The sequence below is a fragment of the Pyrus communis genome, chromosome 4, assembly GCF_041283825.1.
Source record: "Pyrus communis isolate YQ-2024b chromosome 4, ASM4128382v1, whole genome shotgun sequence".
NCBI lineage: Eukaryota > Viridiplantae > Streptophyta > Magnoliopsida > Rosales > Rosaceae > Pyrus > Pyrus communis.
In genome coordinates this window covers 6,481,022-6,502,717 of record NC_142568.1, presented here as the reverse complement: position 1 = coordinate 6,502,717, position 21,696 = coordinate 6,481,022, and the positions used below count along the sequence as shown (strand labels likewise).

The 21,696-nt window shown below is 37.6% G+C and overlaps 1 protein-coding gene and 1 long non-coding RNA gene across 2 annotated transcripts; both read left to right on the top strand.

Annotated features, from left to right (window-relative positions):
- Positions 1 to 3,283: 3,283 nt before the first annotated feature.
- Positions 3,284 to 5,519, top strand: LOC137721940 (uncharacterized). The gene is made up of 3 exons (XR_015961530.1): positions 3,284 to 3,543; positions 4,157 to 4,998; positions 5,078 to 5,519. It is a non-coding gene; the product is annotated as an uncharacterized LOC137721940 (long non-coding RNA).
- Positions 5,520 to 14,098: 8,579 nt separating this feature from the next.
- On the top strand, positions 14,099 to 21,283 carry LOC137721862 (uncharacterized). Its single transcript, XM_068460888.2, has 12 exons — positions 14,099 to 14,448; positions 15,717 to 15,835; positions 15,928 to 16,034; positions 16,118 to 16,205; positions 17,719 to 18,814; positions 18,961 to 19,015; positions 19,108 to 19,189; positions 19,332 to 19,412; positions 19,951 to 20,055; positions 20,134 to 20,183; positions 20,398 to 20,518; positions 20,848 to 21,283. Exons 1-12 carry the CDS (start codon positions 14,280 to 14,282, stop codon positions 20,929 to 20,931), a joined length of 2,157 nt encoding a protein of 718 aa, XP_068316989.1. The 5' UTR covers positions 14,099 to 14,279; the 3' UTR covers positions 20,932 to 21,283.
- The last annotated feature ends 413 nt before the right edge of the window (positions 21,284 to 21,696 follow it).

The window sequence follows — 21,696 nt, the reverse complement described above, 5'->3', positions numbered from 1 at the left end:
CTATTACAAAGATTTTCTTATTTGTGGACGATGATTACTTGGAAGGTTGGCCTCTATTTTAAGTAAATTGGACTAGTATAAATGTTTGAGAAAATTAACTACAATAAATATATTTGACATTTGGTTGCAGAAATAATCAATGTTTATTATTTGTCATTATATCACCATTGTGTTGTTGTTATGTCATAGTTTCAGCATTGATATATGATTAATATGTGGTCATTACATATGGCTATTTTCCTTATTTTTTTATATATAATCAATCAGTTATAATTAGGTGTCGAACTTGTACTCTAAGTGAGTCAAATCTGGTATTATTTACTTATAAGTAGAGAGTAAAATTACTAAATTGTAATACTATATTTTGTATAGAAGCCTTATTTGGTACACCAAATAACAGAGACTGGCTTGACTAGGCCTAGTATACCACGTTTGGTGTAGCTGGTTCTTAGTTTAAGTGGTTCTTAGTTTAACGGAACAACTTCATCACTTGGCTTGGGTTCTTATTCTAAAGATTTCTTTTTCCTAGAAATTTTTTCCTTATCTTGAAATTTTTTGGGTTGGATTGTCATCCGTTTGTAACAACCTGAAAGAATTTCAAAGATTGATCGTCGGGTAAAAGCACGAGGGAGTTTTTTTGGAAAAAAAATTCATGTGGATTGTCATCCATTTGTAACAACCTGAAAGAATTTCAAAGATTGATCGTCAGGTAAAAGCACAAGGGAGTTTTTTTTGGAAAAAAATTTCGTGTCATGATTTTTTTAACTAAGTTAAAAGTATATGTGATAATTAAAATGTAATACAATCTTAATAATAGTCCAGAGTTCCAACAAACATACGTTAGCACTTAGGATTGACCTGGACAATAATCTAAAATATTGCGTAGTAAAATACACATTTTAAAGAGCATTACTTATTAAGGATTGACCTGGACTAGAGTCTAATGCCATCTAATTCTAACGACCAAATTAGCAGGGGTCTAATAAACTATTTGACTTTTTCACCAGAATGGGGAACGCCAGAACTACAGAAAGATGATGCTAACGTTCCAAAGGAACAAGCTGCTCAAACTGATTTTTCAGGGTAAGAAGAGGTAGAGAAAATGCATCGAGTCAATATTCGAGTATCAATCGCCACGACGTTAAAGTAACTCATGTCATACTCCCAATAAAAGCTTGAACAATCTTCAATAAAAGAGTATTTGTACCCGAAACCGACACATATAAGTAGGTAAAGAATACCTAGAGACGCGAGACAACTCTCTAAGTAACCTTCAGCGTTGTACATACATTGGCCAAATGGTCCTAAGTTCCTAACATTGTACCAAAACCTATATCTACTTCCCTTACTCTTTTGTTTTATTTTGTCAAAGGAATGGCAAGCATTAAGCAAGTTGCGGTCATAAAAGATTTTGAAAATTAAAATTGAGGCTACGCACGTAATTAAGCTAAGATGAGTTTTATATATTTGTGGATTAAGATCGTTGGACATATATTTGGTGGCTTACTTCGTAATATATTTTTACATTATTGAAACTCATTTTTACTCAAGAAAATGGGCAAATCAACTCACTCAAACAATTCTAATTTCTATGATGGGTTGGGTTGAACGGGTTTTGATTATTTATTTTCTTTCTTATTCCTAAAGAGAGTATAAGTGACAAATAATCTAAAATACATGTAGTAAAGTGAAGTCAAATTAGCACTCTAAAAATTCATGTAATAATGTAAGAAAAATGTTATTAGCATTTTAAAAATCTAATTTTACACTCTTTACAAGTGTATTTTTCTTTCTCATTATAGAAAGTTTGGAGCACAAAATGAGATTTTGGGAGTACCAATAACAATTCCCTAATGTAGCATTAAACTTATCTTATGAATTTGGTGTTGTAGAATCATTATTTATTACTTAATATTTAAATATCATAAATATAAATAAACCAAGTGTGTTTAATAACTATTATATTATGTATATGTGTATGTAAAATAGATGTATGTTTTAAAAATTGTTAATATTCGGATGCGTCAGATTCAATAGTAATAATACTTCAACCCAACACAACCTACTTACTGTACGGGTGGTGGTGTTTCTGCTCAAAAATAATTTTAAAAAATTTACAACCCAACCGAACCAAACAAATTTCGTTGAGCTGGTTTATAAACCCACGAATGTGCCCACCCTAATTTGCCGGGAGGCAGACCTGGATCCGGCCCGGAAGTCGTTGAACCACAAATATAGGCAGTGTGTAGACTAGTGGACTGACTGTATACTTTTATCTCAGCTCTCTCTCCTTCCCTGCTGTGCAGAGAGTCTGCACAAAAATGGCTTTGCAATTGCAAGTGCAACTGCATGCTCCTCTTAATAACAACTACCAATTACATATTCACCGACGTCTAAATCAACAACCCAGCTGCCAAATCTTTGTTCCATTATCCTAATCTCAGTCTCTGAGCTCCCTTCGTTCTCGGTCGATATCTCCGTGTGAGTAGCTATCTTCGCATGTTCTGCTCTTTTATTCGAATAAAAAATATAATCTTTTCATTTAGATTTATCATTTTTTGTTTGTTGTGTACAATGCGATTGCAAAACTTGTCGGATTCTTTTCATTCGCATTCGGGTCAATTATGCATCCGGACCATCGCAGGTGCATTTCTTTCTGTTACTGACTCTTTTTTTGTTCCAATATTGTTTTCTTTTTGTTTTGATACAAAGATATTCTACTCTAGATATAAGTTGGACTAAGCCATCATTATTTATTTGGTATTGAATTCATCTCACATGATTGTACTAGATAGAAGGCTCACATGAGCATTGGTTATGCAATGTGATGGGGTGAGAGTGGGAAGAGAGAATGCGGCACGTCGGGACGCGAATGGATTAGATTGAGGACAATACTTGCATTCCCAGTAGGAGACGAACCCATTCTTTCACTTGCAAATATCGGATCTTTACCATAGAAATTTCATAATCAAAACTATTCAATCTCTTAATCTTCATTTGTATCCCTACAAAAAATCATTTGAACAAGTAGCATATTCATGATGAACCATAGATTTATTTCATATATTTGGAGGACTAAATGATATCAGATGCCCTAGGGTTGATCTTCAAATGAAGATTAGAACATTAAAATAGTTCCGTTTGTGAAAGTTTTACAGTGAAGATACGTTATAAGTAACTGTGGGAATGAGCTCACATGCTTAATTGGAAGCATATAAAACTTGAGAGTAATCCAAGCAGACGATTTAATCTAGTATTAAGTGACATTATGATGGAGATTTAGTTGACATTCTTCGTTGGTTTTGTTTGTTTCTTGGTTACTACTTGGACAAAGATAGTTTTCACGTGCTTACATCAAATTTATCATCATTAGGATGATGCAAACATATATGTCTTGTAGTAATAATAGAAACTCAAATCTTTCTTTCAGGCTAGAAAATTGAATCTTGAATTGCGCTGAAATCAGGTGAAGAGATGCTGGCTAGAAAATTGAATCTTGAATTGCGCTGAAATCAGGTGAAGAGATGCTAAGAAAAGCTAACGGTATTATTGTCAACTTAAAGTTTTATGCTTTCGATAGACAGCGTTTTGATTTGCAACGGCTGCAATGCATTTAATGGTTTTTGTCAACTTAAACGTTTTGTGCTGTCGATAAAACAAGATTGTTTGCAACTACTGCAATGCATTTTTTTGGAGCACCAAAACCTGGGCTTGTTCCCTTAAACAAGTCGATCATGACTGCCATGGTGGCATGACAATGTGCTCATGCACATGTAACCCTTGCTGGTACATATTGGCTCTTGTCCTTCCACCTTTCACAAGGTTTACCAACAGGTTCTTGAACCTTGTTTAAATGAATTGGTTGGTCATCATTAAACCTTGTTTGGATGAAGAGTTTAGTGAAAGTGAGCTACTTCCACAGAAGGTTGAGTTTTAAACCGCTACACTTAAAACTGGAGCTTGTCTGAATGTAGTTGTTTAAGTGATTTACATGCCAAGACTTAAACAACCATATTGAGCCAATATTTTGTAGAATCCCCTTTCATCTTAATATTTTGTAGACTATGTTTTTTGGTAGGTGGAAAGATATGCATACAAAAGATGTGGATTCTTTTTCTCATTTTTAAAGTAACAAAAACCTTTTTCTACGGCCCAGGTACTATGCACCTGCATTAGGGTTTTTGATGTTTTCAGTCGGGGTTAATTCCAGCGAAAAGGATTTCCTCAAAGCTTTTAAGAGGCCGACATCTGTTTTAGCTGGTTATACTGGTCAATTTCTTGTCAAGCCGCTCCTTGGGTATGTTTTTGGATTTATCGCGGTAGCAATATTTGGTCTTCCAACTCAAGTAGGTAAGAAGATTCACCCTGCCTCCCTGTCAGAACACTAGAATGAAAGTGTGAACTTTTCTTATATCTGTGATCAGGTGCTGGGATTATATTGGTATCTTGTGTTAATGGTGCCTAGTCTCAAACTATGCTACTATTCTGACTGGACCCGACAGTGGCCCCTCTGAGCATTGTCATGGCATCATTATCTACTGCTTCTGCAGTATTTATCACACCATTCTTATCGTTATTGCTCATTGGAAAGTTGTTGACTTAAGGGGAATGGTGTCCAGCTAGCATTCTGCAGATTATAGTCACTGCCAGTAGCTGCAGGCTTGCTTTTGAATCCATGATACACCAACTCTGGATAATATCCATTTTAACACAATGTTCATTTGGAGAGATTCTGACTTGTCTTATATATTTCACCTTCAGGTTTCTTCTCCAAATATGTGATGCCATTCGGCCATTTTTGCCTCCGCTATGTGTGTGTTGGAGCACCACTTGCCATTAACATTGAGCCTGCTATGTCTTCTTTTGGACTAACCGTTTTGTTGCTCTTTATCGCATGTTATTTGACGGCTTTTATAGCTGGCTATTTTCTTACTGGCGTGGTCTTTCATACGACACCTGATGTTAAAGCTCTACAAAGAACACTATCCTATGAGACAGGTTCTAGCTTTCTCTCTTATCACTTATCAATACATAATATTTAGGAATTTATGACACTATTAATCATTCGCTTTTGCAGGAATGCAAAGAAGTCTTCTGGCCCTTGCAAATAGATTTTTCCAAGATCTGCAATCTCTATGAATCAATATCTTTGGCTTATATACCAATTTTGTTTTCTTTTTACACCAATTCAAATCATGTCACTTAACCTTACTGCAAGCAGAAGGGTTCTTCTGCAAGCACTAAACTTCTGCATTAAGTTTAAGATATTCACTATTTTTACTGCTGTCTACAGACTCTGATCATGTCTTTGATGGGCTTCTCCCTCGTCATGGTTTGCGCAAAAAAGAATGAACTATGACAAAGCGCATCTCAATTGTCGGAAGTTGGTTTGATGGCTTGCAGCATATGGAGAACTTTTTTTTATCGAAACGTATGGAGAACTACGACTGAAGTTTAAATAATTTTGTACTATTACACTATGTTTGGACGTGGGGAATAAATTTGGAATTTTGACGAAAGTCAGACTTTAACATGTACTAATTCCCTTGTTTTGACTTATAAATAAAGAAATTTAGAATTTTCACCCAAAAAGAAAAAGAAAAAAAACTTAAAATTTGGGACCTTCAATCTCAAAGTTTAAATTTCATATAATTAGGTGTCGCTTTCAAATTTCTACGAGTGAGTTTAAAAATAAAAAAAATTTGTATTCAAATTCTATTGTTCTCTTAGGTTAACTGAACAAGAAAATTCACAAATTATAGAAAATAAAATTACATTATTTTAAAATCTTTTAGTAATCTTAAATCTCCATATACAAACGCAGTGTTAGAGTCTTTATTTTTATACAACTGATAATGGGGAAGAGAATCAAACTTAGAACCTTTAGTCTAGAGGTAAATGTTTTTAATTAGTTCAGCTACACCAGCCCACCCCCTAGAAGAGCTAAAGTTTGTATAAACTCATTTTGTATATTTTGCCTCATGTAAAAATTATGAGTTTCAACATTTTGAATAAAATCAAACACACTCTCTCCCAATGTTAGCAAAAGAGAGATGGTAAGAAAATTACAATAACTCAGTTTGTTGCAAATAGTACTATTAATTACGAATGTGATTGTATAAATTTGAAAAATTCTGAAAAGATTTGGAGATCAAATTCTTATAGGTTTATATTACTTGCAATGTAAGAAAGTCTATCATGATTAAATAAAGGTATAGGCCAAGGGGTGAGGACACAATTTACATACTCCCGAGCTCTTCTCTATTGTGTCGTCCTCTGTTTTTCTCACCCACTTTAAAATTTAGTTTACAACACGTTATCATCATCACCTGTCTCTACGAGAAGGAGAGGATCCTTGAACGAAACCTTGCGAAAGCTTTTCACCATCTTCATCAACATCCAAGTAATCCTAAACCCTAAGCTATTTTATTTCAGTTTGATTTATGCCATGAATACTATGATTATTCTTCTATGCTATATGCATGTTATATGTTGATTATATGTGGGGGTATATTGAAAAATAAGGAAAAATGAAAGGATTCCAAAACCCTAAATTGCAGAAGTCGCATGTTGAAGCGACGCCTGCTTTCAAGTCGAGCTAAGTCGTTCAGCCGTGCCAGTCCTAAGCCCAGGTTGCATGACATGTCGTTTGACATGTCTTCTTCTTCCCCAACCTAGTCGCTGCCGTCCTGCCTTGTGTATTCGTGAAGGTTGCGATCCTGAGCTACCTCCAACGACTTTTGTTGTCATTAATGATGATGGCACCCATCTCTGACACATGTAGTTGTCGTGTTTGTGATTCGGGATTACCTCGGTTGACGAAATCAAGGAGATTCCTTTTGAATCTCATCAAAACCCTTGACCCAAATTTCGTTCAACCACTAGTGTGGATGCAAATTTTCACTTTCTCTTTCTTTAACAAAATTGCACCTACAAAACAATCAACACCTTTGGTCAAGGCCAAGAGCCTCATGCGCCCACGATGAAGGGAGGGGCTTTGCCCGAAGAACCTCCGATGCCAAAGTTAGAATTTAGAGAGAAAAGTGTTTGGAAAGTTTTTTGGGAGTTTTGCAAGAGTGTGTAACTTAGCTTTTTAGAGAAAATGGGGTCCAATTTATAGAGCATGGCCAACCCTCTTTGGGAGAGAGAGTGGCCGACCTTTGGGTGTTTTTTGGGGTGTAATGGGTGAGTTATTTGGCAATTAATGCATTAATTAGGTAATAAATCCATTAATTGGCCAATTAACTCAATTTATATGGAATGTTTTAAAGGTTATGGAGTAAATACCTTGTAGGGAATATAAGATGAGGATGGATGAAATAATTTTGAATTTGTTACCTATTTTGGGCACTTTTGGCTTGGTTGAGGGATGCTTGCTCGCTGCTCGTGCATAGGAAACCTGGTGTGCCTTGAGGGTAATTTTGTTATTTTTACCCAAAATTCCACGTGTCGCCTCTTGATTATTTTTGGCTCCACAAATGCCCCCACACCTACTGGGCTGCTCGTAGGAAAGGGCAGCAGGTGTAGAGATCTTGCTTTAGGAAACTTAGGACTGCTTCTTATTTTGATGTAGATTCCTTCTTTAATATGAAATTAGATCATTCTAGGAAAGGGAAATAAATTCCTCTCAAAGTCTATTTAAGTCCACCTTAAGTGGGTTGTTAAATCAACTTTAGAAACTGATTTATTCTACCCGACAAGATATAGAAAGCTTAGAGGATATTTGTTCCCCCTCCTCTAGCAATCTTCTACATCTTACCCGCACAAAAGATCGTCTTTCGTTGCTTACTTCGTCTCCGCGCTGCACCAATGTAAAAAATTTAATTTTCCTTGCCTTCTTCTTGGATAGTGCTGTCGCGGTGCAGCCGTCGGGGTGGTGCAACGCGTTGGTTGGCAGGGGCCAGGAGTCGACTTGGCATGAGCCAATGAGGTGGTGTGGCAGGGGCCATTGCTTGTGCTGCTCAGCTTGATTGAAGCCAAGGATTGGCTCGGCATGGGCTGAGGAAATGACGTGGCATGGGTTACGGTTTGGGCTGCTTGTCGGAAATGAGGAAACTGCTTGAGTTTGATTTCTCAGCTGCCATAGATGGAGCAGTCAAGGATGGAACTGCCAAGATCGGAGCTGCTGAATATGAAGTGTTAGATGATCGAATTGTTGAGTGCAAAAAGTGGCTGCTGCCCTCTGACCATTTTGCTTCCTACTCGATCTTCAAGCATTCGATCCTTTTAGCCATGTGGCTTTCTCGCACTGGAGAGCTTACCTAGATGGGTGTCGGGGAATTAGTTTACCCTTTCACACTGGAGAGCAATTAGTTTACCCTCTCGCACTAGAGAGCAATTAGTTTATCCTCTCGTACTGGAAAGCAAACCTATATGGATGTTGGGGAATTAGTTTACCCTCTCGCACTGAAGAGTAATTAGTTTATCCTCTTGCACTGGAAAGCAGACCCATATGGGTGTTAGGGAATTAGTTTACCCTCTCGAATTGGAGAGTAATTAGTTTATCCTCTTGCACTGGAGAACAAACCCAAAAAGGATTTTGAGCAGTTGTTGTAGACAGCAGTCGAGCCAGGCTTATGAATAACTTCTTGAATCTTTATTGAGAATAAAGAAACAAATCAACTATGCGGGAAAGTAGAAACTGCATAACAAACTGGATAATCCTCGGCTTGTGAGGCCTTGTTCGTCGAGCTGTTTAAGACTTCGAACTTATTTGGAAAAAAACCCTAACGGGGTTTAGGGGGTGATGGAAACTTCCCCTGTTTGTGTAGGCTGTTTTGTTGACATGTTAAGATATTCGTTGCACCGTCCCTCATTTGTCAGCTTCTCAAGATACTGCTTCCACTTCAGGCAGCCGTTGGTAGTGTGGCCCGGTCCTTGATGGAATACGCAATACTTTGTGTGATCCAGCCTGGTAAGATCGCCTTTCATGGGTGGTGGTAGTTTGAACCAAGGTTCGTTCTTGAGCTTACAGAGAATTTGGCCGCTTGGAACTGTGAACTTGGTGAATGTTTCAGCTGCTGAGTCTTCTCTGGTCGAGGAATATTCTATGTACATCTTTTTCAACTCGTTTTCGTTAGACTGCTTGGCCTCATCCCATAGTGTATGCTTTTCCGCCAAAGCATATGAAGCTGCTAGGGTCAGTTCTTCTCCCATGATCAGTTTTACGAATAAACGGTGTTCGGTAGGAAGGCCATTTTTGAATGCTGTCGTTGCTATGTCCTCATTGCAGCCAACAATCTTGGCCTTCTCCGCTTTGAACCTTTTGAGATAATTGCAAATTGTTTCCCAAGGGTCTTTTATGATGCTGAAGTGATGGTCGGATGTCCTCTTGATTGAGCGGTTAGACGATTACTCCTTAGTACAAACAAAGGAAAGTTTATTGAAACTTTGGATCCACTGCGGCGGTTAGAGTGTGAAACCAGTCTTGCGCCCCGCCTTGTAGAGTTGTGGCAAAAATTTTGCACATAAGCGCATCGTTATTCCTGTAAAGGATCATGGTACTGCAGTAATGCTTCAAATGTCGATCTGGATCTTCGTCTCCCTATTAACGGAATGAAGTGAGGCATAGTGAACCCGCGAAGGTGGATCTGTCCACTCGATCTCATTCATGAATGGTGACATACTTATGTTGGTCATGTCTCGTCGAAGTGCATCGTTAGCAGCCTCATCACGTTGGAAATTGTGCGATCGTTTAGTTAGGAACCTCTCAACTTATTCTTGAATTTGCATCTGTTGGGGCAGTGGAACTTTCGGCTGCCTCTAGTCGTGACATGTGGGTTTGGGCCACCTTTCCCTATGCTTGACTTGTCTATGTCGCAGCTGCAGTGCGTGTGGCACATTCCTAGCTGGCGAACAAGCTGCTCGCAAGCTGCCGATTGAACTTATGTTGGATTGAGTGATCGCTTCTCTTCGTCTGTCATGCTGCTTACTCCAATGTAAGGTGGATAATGTTTCTTGTGAGCCTAGTTGTGAATGAACAATTAGCCTAGAAGTTTGTCCATGTTGATAACCGGAGTGAGGCCTCAACCATGAACATATGCTCGTCCGTGGGCTTGATCGATAATGCACGCTCATTCGCGCGCTACAACGAGAGTATACGCTATCCCAAGGACCTAGGCGTGGCAGGTTAAGGGGCTACTTGCCGGGACACTGCTGGAGAGGTTTGTCTGCCCTTGTCCTACTTTAGGACTCTTCGTTCGAGGCATGTTGCATCTCAGTGTGCTGCAAGAGCTGATTCACCAAGGTCATTTGTTGTGCGAGGGCGCTCGTCAACTCTATGACTTGTTAAGACAAATGTTGTTCACCATTGGGATTGGAAAAGTCTGGAAGGAATGCAATTCCTTGAGCAGTGGAAGGGTGGTAGACTCTGGGCGTGAGATTTGAGTTGGGAAATGTCAAATTTGGGGAGAAATGTGGTAAAAATGCCCCCGATTCAATCGTAGGTCCTAAAACTTGAAGCTGGGATGTTTGAGCTAATCTTAGGCCGATTTGGGCTGCTTGGAAAGCCATGGGAGCAGGCTGGGCCACAGAAGCAGGCTGGGGCGCTAGAGCAGGCTGCTCACACACGTGATGCTCGCGAATGTGAGGCTTGGGCTTGGCTTGGTAATGTATTGGGCTTGCGTTGGGCATGGAGTGACATGGCTTGGGCCGTGGTGGTGGTGCCACTCCCCCTAAGATCACATTTAATCTCGTGGATCGCCGCGGTCCCATTTATTGAATATTGGAATTTTCACTTGTGGAATTTTCTAAATTTCTAGCCATTGTATTCCTCTTTTACGTTTTATCAAAGAATCTTTGCAAATAAAAATTCTAATAATAAGAACGTACAAAAAATACAAGTGGACTAGAAAAATAGAGAAAATAGAGAAAAAAAACTTTTTTGTGCGAGAGTTTTCTAAAAGTGTGAATCTTAGCTCTCAATGAAAGCACCAATTTGTGGATACAAATTTTCGCCTTCTCCTTCTTTGACAAAATTGCACCTACAAAACAATCAACACCTTTGGTCAAGGCCAAGAGCCTCACGCGCCCACGATGAATGGGGGGTGGGGGGGGCTTTGGCTGAAGAACCTCCAATGCCAAAGTTGGAATTTAAAGATAAAAGTGTTTGGAGAGTTTTTGGGAGTTTAGCAAGAGTGTGTAACTTAGTTTTTTAGAGAAAATAAGGTCCAATTTATAGAATATGGCCGGCCCTCTTTGGAGAGAGAGTGGCATTTTGGGTGTTTTTGGGGGTGTAATGGGTGAGTTACTTGGCAATTAATGGATTAATTAGGTGATAAATCCATTAATTGCCCAATTAACTCAATTTATATGAAATGTTTTGAAGGTTATGGAGTAAATACCTTGTAGGGAATATAAGATGAGGATGGATGAAATAATTTTGAATTTGTTACCTATTTTGGGCACTTTTGGCTTGGTTGACGGATGCTTGCCTGCTGCTCGCATGCAGGAAACCTGGTGTGCCTTAAGGGTAATTTTGTCATTTTCACCCAAAAATCCATGTGTCGCCTCTTGATTATTTTTGGCTCCACAACCACCATAATTCGTCAAGGACGTTGACAACCATGGGGATGAATCTACATACCCTAGAAGTAGATTGAGGACTGCTCGTTGAATTTTGATGTCGAGATTTCTCCATGGTGAAAGATCAGGTTCCACTGTGAGCCCAAGGTTGCCTGGAAAACACATCCCTCGATCAAATTAAGGTTGATGGTGAGGTTTGGAGCCTCTGTCTCAACCTTAGAAACCCAGATGCCACTTGGAACGGCGAGCCTTACAACCGCTACAAGAGCAAGGTTCTTCAGAGATTCAGTTGGGAGTCACCAAATAGTATAGACCATGCTTCGACAAGAGTTTAACAAAGGACCCTGACAACTTCGGTTGTAGTCCACCGAACAATATAGACCCTGCTTTGGCAGAAATCTATCAAATAACCCTGACAGCTTCGGCTGTGGTCCACAAAAGAGGAATGCCCTGCTTCGGCAAATGTGTATCGATCAAAATGCTATGCTTTGACATGAGCCTACCGAATCCCACGCCTAGTTTTGGATGGGGTTATGTCAAACTTGATCTTCCTGCTCGGTAGTAGGATGCCGAACATACCCCATATCCCCAGTTTTTTATGGGAACCTCTGAACCTTATTGGTTATGCGCCCCTTTGGTTTTGGAATGGGCTTGAAGTCTATACATACCCATGTCCCGATACTTGGGCCTGAAGCTCAAATATATCCGATGACGAGTCTAGAAGACTCCCCACACATATGATGTGAAGTTATCTGTTTTATGTGGTTTCATATACTATTGTAATATTATATCCACATGACGCCATAATTGTGGAGTGGGTGGTCATAATGTGCCATGTCAGCATACTAACATATTTTTTTAACAAAATACAGACAAAAGGATGATTGATCTGAAACATCCAAATTTAGGGACCAGTTGTGTAAAAAAACCCTTATAAAAATGGATGTGAGAGAGAGATGGCTCAGGTGTATAAGAATTGTGTCTTCATCCCTTGACCTTACAACTTTACTTATGCTAATCATGATGGACTTTTTTACATTACAAGTAATACAAAGCTTATATATGAGGATTTGATCTCCAAATCCTATTGAGATTTTACTTTAAATTTACACAATCACTAAAATACTATTGACAACATATACAAATATATATTATATACATTTTCATATCTTAATCGTTAAGACTGTGGCGACCAACGTATACTAAGTAATCCAATTTGGTAAGCTAAGCTGTGTTTCCCAATGATGCATGAAGACAAGACTACATTTAAGAGAAGCCGGATTCCTTTCCTACTATATGAATTCACTCTATGCCTTATAGTGAAAGGGTTATTTAACGACCAAATAAAGCCAACGAATTTGATGATTTTAACGTTATAAAATTATTCATGGTACAATTTTTTGTTAGGAAGATACCATTAGTTTTTTAAGGGTACTCTTATACGGTATTGTAGAAGTCCATACTATACGGAAAGAGATCATCCCCGGATCTCTTCCACCAAGGTCACCATATCAAATGATCTGAACCTTTGAAATTTGATCAAATGGCTAAAAATAGGGATCCATTTTAAAAGTTATAATAACTTTAACTGTTTGGTCAAATTTTAAGGATTCAGATCACTTGATCAGGTGACTTTGGTGGAAGAGATCCGGAAAGGATCTCTTTTCATAATATACCACCTTCTTCCAAAAATGTTAGTTACTAAAATTACGACATACCGTCATTTAATACTATGATTTAATGATATTATTTTTTATATGTAAGTGAGATGTTTTAAGTTCGATTCTATTTAATGATGAATTTGAAACACATTATTTCTAACGGTTTAGCCTAATCCCCCACCCCATCGTTTGTTCCACAAAAAAATATTTTGCAAGGGGGTTATCAACTGACTCTTTGCCTCTTATATTTTACATACACGGCTATCACGTCTTTGGACTTGGACCTAACACAATTGAAATTTTTTCTTTTTCATTTTCATTTTTAGACTCGAAATAAAAAAAATAGTGTCGCACGCTTATTTTTATTTTTAACACACATTCTAAATTTTAAAGTGCCGTATGAATTGAAGAAAATTAATGATATAAAATTAATAAATACGTGAAAATAGTGCTATTTATAAAAAAATTTAGGAGGTGTATTCAATTGAGATTTTGAGGGAGTTTAATTCTTTTAATGAATCTAGGGGTATTCAATTAAGATTTTAAATAATTATCTGAAATTCAAGGGATATTCAATTAAAATTTTAAGATAGTTTATTAAAATACTTATAAATCTAGATGTATTCAATTAGGATTTGAAAGAAGTTTAAAACATTCCAGGTATATTCAATTAGAAATTGATTTTAAAAAATTTAAGAAAGTTGATGAATTAGAGGGAAACGAAGAGATTTCGTTGTGTATTTTAAGCATCCATAAATCTCACATCTCCCCATGAGATTTCGAGGGAATTGAATTAAAATTTTATATGAAATCTCTATAAATCAATTAAATTTCATAAAAATCTATGAATTTTTAAATGTATTAAAATCTCTCCAATTCTCAATTAAATACGTCCCTTAAACCTTAAATACAAAGTTTCTAATAAAAATATTACCGAAGGACAAAAAATAATAGAACTTTAGCTCAGGCGGTTCCGTCGAACCAAAAAAATAATGCAAATGGTCTACCAGTCACATTCTCCTCTCTCTCACTATCTAACGAACAGAAGGGAAAACGAAAAACCGAGACGGTGGTGATCAAAATTCAATTAGAGCCATGGCGTCGTCGACTGAAGAATCGAATCCCGAGCAGCAGCAGCAGCAGCAGCAGCAACAACAATCAGTGAAAGAGTGCGTCCACAAGACCAAGCTCATCCAATTTTTGGGACGCTCCACGCCTATCGTCCTCCAGAACGACAATGGTCCCTGCCCGCTCCTCGCTATCTGTAATTCATCTCTCTCTCTCTCTCTCTCTCTTGTTCGCTTAGGCTTTCGCTTTCTGATTTTTCTTGCTTTTTGATTCGGATTGATTGGTTGCCAAGAAAGTAGAGGAAAATGATTAGGGATTGGTATTTTGACTCACAATCTGAAATTGGTTCGTGGATTTCTGTAAGTGTGAGTTGCAGGGTGTGTTAGTGTAGTCAGAAACTGAGATTCAAAATTTCTGTTATTTTTCATACGCTGATTTTTTGGCAAACAAACAAACATGGAGGAAAAATACCGACTTGATCACTCAATACCCTGAATTCTTCATTTGTTTGGTCTGTTTTTGAGTCTGAAATCGAGATTTGGTCCTTGCAAATATTGCTTAATCATGCTTCATATACTCAAGATTGGAGGGTTCTGTTATCAAATTTTCAGTTAATTTCTAGGGTTTTCTGATCGTCAATCGTGTCAATTAATTTCTAGGGTTTTCTGATCGTCAATCGTGTCAATTATTGAACCAAACTAAAAGAAACCAAGGAATTTAGGTTTTGAGCCTTAATCAAATGTGCATTGCTGTTAGGGTTCGTCCCCCTCCCCCCAAACTATTTTGCTAGTTAACGCCTGGAGTGATCATTTGAATTATGCTTGGGGAATAGTTATTAGCGCTTCAAAATAGTCATCATGCACTCCTCTCCTTTATTTTCGCTAGGGATGACTTTTTTGGAGTGGCAATAGCAGCTCCCTATGTTTTCCCATGTGCACAATTCTTTTTTTTTCCCTTCTCAGATTGACCGTTGAGAAAATGGTGACATATAACATATCTGATTAACTAGATTTGAATTTTGGATTGAATGACTACTCTATTTGGTTGTCAAGCTGAGAAGGAAAAATCGCGCTGTTTATTACTGTTTCTCTAATCAATCTTCAATTATTATTGTTATTATTTTTCGATTGTTATTTTCCTGTTTAGCTTTTTTGTTGCTGGGAGATCTGTGGATTAAATGGATAACTTTATGAATCTTAAGTGCCATTGCTATTTGATTTTAATTAAATGAATGGTTCAATTTAGCTATAAAAAATCTTTAATGAGGTCAGGCCTATGATAAATTACAGTGTTCTGGATGTATTCCTTATGTAGGAACAAAAATATCATGCATGCAAGTGAATTTGAACATGAATAATCCTGTGACCTACACCTAGGGAAAGATACGCATACTGCGATTATTATTTTATTGGGGAAATAGACTCGTGCCTTCTTTTTGTTGGTTTGAATTTGAGTTTCTTACAGGTAACGTTCTCTCGCTGAGGAATAGCTTGAATTTGAGTCCAGACTCGTCAGAAGTCTCACAGGAGAAACTACTTTCGCTCATTGCTGAAAGACTGATTGATTCTAACAGTAATATCGATGTAATTAACAACAATTTTCTTTCATTACCAATTCTGAGTTTCTCTCTTTCTTTTTGTAAGTTGATGCGAACTATGTTGTTATTGTGATTTAGAATAAAGATGCTGGATATGTAGAAAACCAACAGCAGAACATTGCTGATGCTATTGATCTTCTCCCTCGACTTGCAACGGGGATTGATGTAAATATAAAATTCAGAAGGTTGGCATTGTTTATTTCTTCCTGTAGTTTATTGTGATGTTCTGCATTGTGAGTTTTAATGGAAATTTAACTAATGATTGCAGGATAGATGATTTTGAGTTTACTCCAGAGTGTGCCATATTTGACCTGTTAGACATTCCACTATATCATGGTTGGATCGTTGATCCGCAGGTTTGCTTCTTTAGTTCTCAATCCTTACATAGCATGAGTAGAGTTATTCAAGCACTAATTTTACTTATTGCAAAAGTCTGACGTGTGCTGGAGGTTCATGCAATTGGGCCTGGTGTAGTAGGCTCCCTTAATGCTTATTTGCCTCACATAATATAGTAGTTAAGAAATTGGGAAGAGAATTATATGGACTAGTCATAAGCCTGAAGGTTTTAAATATAGTATAACTCTAGTCACAGATACACAATAAGATACTAAATCACAACCATACTATGCAAAGTAGAAACTACTTAACACCGTAAACAAATTAGGAAGGAAAATCTTCTTATTTCCCAATTATGGTATACTTTAATATACCCCCAAAGATGTAGCATATGGATATGGTTGATGATCATTCTCCTACCTGTTACATAATTTGAAATTTTAATTAATAACTTAGAAACATAAAAGAAACTGACATAATTAAATGAAAAGCATTAAAAAAAAAAAAATTAGATTTGTGCTTGTGCTGACGTAAAGACATCATGTGTCTGCACAAAACAACTATATTATATTTCACACACCTGACTGCTTAAACAACTTTGTGGTCATGTGTCTACATACTGGATGACAAGGTGTGCCTCCACAATATAAGATATCTTGTGCCTTCATAAAACGACTAAAACCTCACCACAAAGATGGGCCACAAACTTTTTGGCCGAAGAAAGAACATAGATTGTATATTGAGTTTATGGGTAGGAATAATCAATTGGATCTTACGCAGGCAAGCACAAGAGAGCCACACATCAAAATTGCTCTTGCATAATATGTACAGGCCCTGCACATTTGTATGCATGTGTCCATGTATGTTTTGCTAAGGTGGTATCTGGTTGATTTTGGGTACTTGTAGTTCGTGTGTGCCACATACAGCAGGCAATTAGTGGGATAAAGTTTATGTAGTGGCCACCAAAGGGGTTGTGATGGGATTTGAACTTAGGATTTGAGGTCTGTGTGCATACATATAATTACTCTCAACCAGCCCTTCTTATATATGGAAAATTCCAGTAACGAAGTGACATGTATCACATCACAACTGGGAACAAATTCAGAAAATCTGTTGCTTAGGTATTGAATTGGTCATCACTTGATTGGAATTTTGACATGCAGTTCATCTCTGCGAATTTCTAGAGTGGGAAAACAGCATATAGTTTGAAAATTCAGATGATTTTTCTGTGTTGGTGTAACTCGTTAGTCATTAATATGATTTAAGTTTTCCGGGAAACTTGTTACTGATACATTGTGCTATGGTTCTACTTTTTTATTTTATTATTTAAATTTTTATGTCGGGAAAATTCATGATATTCTGAGTAGGCTACCAGGCCACACATCCTTTATTCCCTGGTTTATAACATTATATGGTTTCTTTCATAATTTTTTCATTAGAATGTTGTTCTGTTTTTTGTTGAATAATTTGCCATCTGGTATTTACATCATGGTCTTTGTTTTTGTAATCAATTTGCTAGTGTATGCTAACCAGGATGATTGTACTGCGAATGCAATTGGGTCAAAGTCTTATAATGCTCTCATGGGGGAGCTTGTTGCACTGGAAGCACAGAATATGGAGAGTGAATGTAAGAGCACTCCAGAAGAAGATTGCGTTGATTTTGCTGCTGCAACAACTGCAACCCTGGGAGTCCCTTCACCATGCCTTTCTAAAACTAGATCTTTCGATGAGTCTCCATGTTCAGCTTCTGAAGAACCAAAGGCAAGAAAAGGTGACCGTGAAGAAGAAGAGGAGTTGATGAGGGCTTTACAAATGTCTGTGGCCGAATTGACAACCTCAGCGGGTGATCTGCTTGCAGTCGTCTATACTGAGTCTACTGACAGAGCCCCTCTGTCAATTAGCTCAGATGCAAGTACACATCCCGAGAAGGTTATGCCTGTAGATTCTGTAGATGAATCAGAGAATCATGCTGCTGTATACAATAATGTACATCAGTCAGAACTGTCTGTACCAGAAGATTGCAATGCCTCCAGGAATGAGAGTAGTAATGTGATATCTTTCAGTACTACTCCAGGACAAACAGCATTTTCTTTGTCAGAGACTGTTAAGGCAGAAAATGCTGATCAGCCAACTTATATGAAATCAGAAGAGCTTGTTTCTTCTGATCTGGTTGTGAAAAGCACTACAAATGAATCAATCAAGATCGAAGGTGGAAATTTTTTTTCTCCTGGGAAAGATACTGAGTCAGTGGAGAAAAACCTTACAGATGTGTCAATAGGGGGTGAAAAGATTGAGAGTCAGGCCAAGCTTACACCTGATGCTCATGGACATCTGGATAAGCAAAATAAGAGCAACGTGACAGAGGTATCTTGCTCATCTGCTTCAAATGTGGGTTTGAATTCATCTACTGGCGGAATGCAGCAACAGCAAAATGATGCTTCAGAAACTTTAGCATCAAGTGTTGAAGGCGGTGAGCCCATATATGAAGGAGAGGAGTGCATTCTGGATTCAAGAACTCCAGTTTTAGAAGACAGAGAGCCTGTATATGAAGGTGAGGTGGTACTTGCAAAACAAGACGACAAAAACCCCTTAGATGCAAGGCCCAGTGGTGAAATCACTCCACAACAAGGTGAGTACTATACCATATCAGAGCGGAAAAATGATTATTTGTGGATCTCGTTATTTCATTTGTAAATTTGGTGACTATTTGAGTTCAGTTAATGTTTGTAATGTTCTGATTAAACCATTCCCATTGCAATTGCCAACTGGGTTCAGGTGAACTGGTCAGGACTTTTTTGAAGAATAATGCTAGTCAGTTGACATTTTATGGGTATGCTGGTTTACTTTGACCTTTGTAGCCCTATAATCCTTTTGGATTAAAGTCATGCTCTCAATTAACTTATTGTTATTGTGGTTGTGCAGGCTTTTCTGCTTACAAGAGGGTCTTAAAGAGCGTGAGCTATGTGTTTTCTTTCGAAATAATCACTTCAGCACCCTGTTTAAGGTTAGTATGTATGGGAAGTTTAATGACTGATGTTGCTTTTCTTGAACTGCCAGGATACCTATTTGGGTGGGGAAAAAAAATTGAAATAAATGATTTAATTTCTTTTAGGGAAAAAATTTACCAGATCTCATTTCTTTTGCAGTTCAATGGTGAACTTTATCTTTTGGCCACTGATCAGGGTTACATAAATCAGCCTGATTTGGTGTGGGAAAAGCTAAATGAGGTACGATCTGTAATTCCTATGTTTTTAAGTAAAGGATATTGTTATCCATTACCCCTTTTTACTTATCATGATGGATTGGCTAAACAAATGAAAAATAAAAAAGAAATCGCATTGAAATATATTTTTATTGACAAATCAGAATTGCTCGGAGGTATTTAAAGCATTATCACTGGTTTTGATCTCAGTTAAAAGTAGATACATGCTGATGTTTTTTATATTAATATACTTATGGTGGAACCTAACCATTTTAAGGGAAATATTTAAACTGAGGAACTCCATTGGCCCAACCTGGTTAGTTTAAAGTTTCTTGTTAGCTGAAATGTTAGGTGAAGAAGTTCATTAACAATCCCGCTATTTTCTGCCATAGAAATATAAAAGTTCCAGTTGTAGAGAGATGTTCAAAATAGTAGGGTGCCTTGATGCTCAAACTTTTAAAGTGGTATTCTTACATTCACATTGTCAATCTCTCTCTCTCTCTCTCTCTCTCTCTCTCTCTCCTGCTTTCAGTATCCTAATGATGGTTCCCTACACATTTCAGGTCAATGGGGATACATTGTTTATGACAGGCAACTTCAAAGAGTTTAAGGTAGAAAATCATACAAATGACACGTGGGATGAAAACAATGCTGTCACCAGCACTGCGGTATGCATTACCTTTGGTACTATTGTATTTAGTCTGTGCACAGTTTTCTGGGATGCTAATATGAAATCAATGTTTCAGGACTATCTTGCTAGCATGGATAGTGCAGGACAAGCGGCATTTGATATGAAGTAACTATTTTACTTTGCTTCTACTTGCAGATTAGTAGTTGATTTACAATCTGTGGTTTAAAACCAGATGAGAAATGAAGTTTTAGGGATATTGCCCACTAAAATATGGTTTTGCCTGTTTCTGCAATTAGACTAGTTACAGCTTGCTAATTAAAATATGGTTTGGCCTATAGAGTTGAAAATGTACTAATAATGTTAAACTGTGTTCTGGCAGCTCTGATATGCAGTTGGCAATTGCTCTGCAGCAGCAAGAGTTTGAACAACAACCACAGCAGCGTCAAAACTCGCAGCAACCATCTATTAGTGGCAATTCAAGGATGGTTGTAGGTCCCCAGGTACAGTTTCTTGTTCAATACATGTTCTAATATTTCTTTTGATTTAGCCGTTTCAAAGTTTTGCGGCGAAAACTTGGGAAAATAATTGTAATGCTCCATCTTACAACAATTGAACTTCCTATTGTGTAGTCAGATACTAATTTTGTGTAAGCATATCCAATCACATATGTGCCAGGTCGTCCGACCCTCTAATTTTGATAAACACAGTGATCCATGTTTTATATTACATAGGTTTGGTGCAGCCAGTCGTAGCATGATGAAGTATTGTAGGTTTTTATTTTCGGTGGATGGCATATGAATTTGAAGAGCAAACTATTTAAATTTTGCAGGCGACAAGAAACAAAGCCCGAACTTCGTCATCATCCGCATCTGCAAGACCCGAAGCTAAAAAGGAGAAGTGTACTTTGATGTGACTTCCGGCAGGCAGCAGTCTTACAAGTTTGTATTGTAAATGGTGTTTGTCGTGGCCCCGATTTATTTACGACATGAATCAAACCCGTCCAACTTTTTATGTGATTTTTTAGATTAAAGTTTTTGACTGTATATAGTCAAGTAGATAACCAAATCGTTTGTCGGCCCTCCCCCAAGCGTGGCAGTTGTTCAAACCGGATGAACGAGGTCCGTGTTCTAACTCATCTGAGCGGTTCAGAGAAATATCGGATGACGGTGAAACTGGGCTCTTGTTCACTTAACATTCTGAGCTGATGTAGCGTGTTTTACTATCAATCTTAATGAAGTCCTTGGAGCCTGCATTTTCTGCCAAAATTCGTACCCTCTCACGCAATGCGAGGTTGAGTATCATTCAATATCACCACAATGGTAACACAAAACCACTTTTGTAATATCGACGGAAACGATCATCTTGCAAATTTCCATGGTTGAACGGATCAAAGTTCAGTATTGACGACGTATTGATCTGAATTGTTGAAAAGATCATTTCAACGATTGAAATTTTATTCGCAGTCAAATTTTCTATTTTCTTTTTAAATGTTGACAACAATCTCATATGCTGAGGTGATGGGAATTTATGGGTAGGTAAATGAATAACTTGACGGGAAATTGGCCCATGATGTTTTTTCAAATCTGTTGAAATGATTAGATTTTTTTAATTTGTCATCGATATCTAATTGTTATGTCGTCAATCTTTCTTTATCGTTTATATTTACTTTTTAGTAGTC

Coding starts and splice junctions, on each gene's coding strand:
- LOC137721862 (XM_068460888.2), top strand. CDS start 14,280: ATGGCGTCGTCGACTGAAGAATCGAATCCCGAGCAGCAGCAGCAGCAG. Junction 14,449..15,716: donor CTGCCCGCTCCTCGCTATCT/GTAATTCATCTC, acceptor AGTTTCTTACAG/GTAACGTTCTCTCGCTGAGG. Junction 19,190..19,331: donor ACTTCAGCACCCTGTTTAAG/GTTAGTATGTAT, acceptor TTTCTTTTGCAG/TTCAATGGTGAACTTTATCT.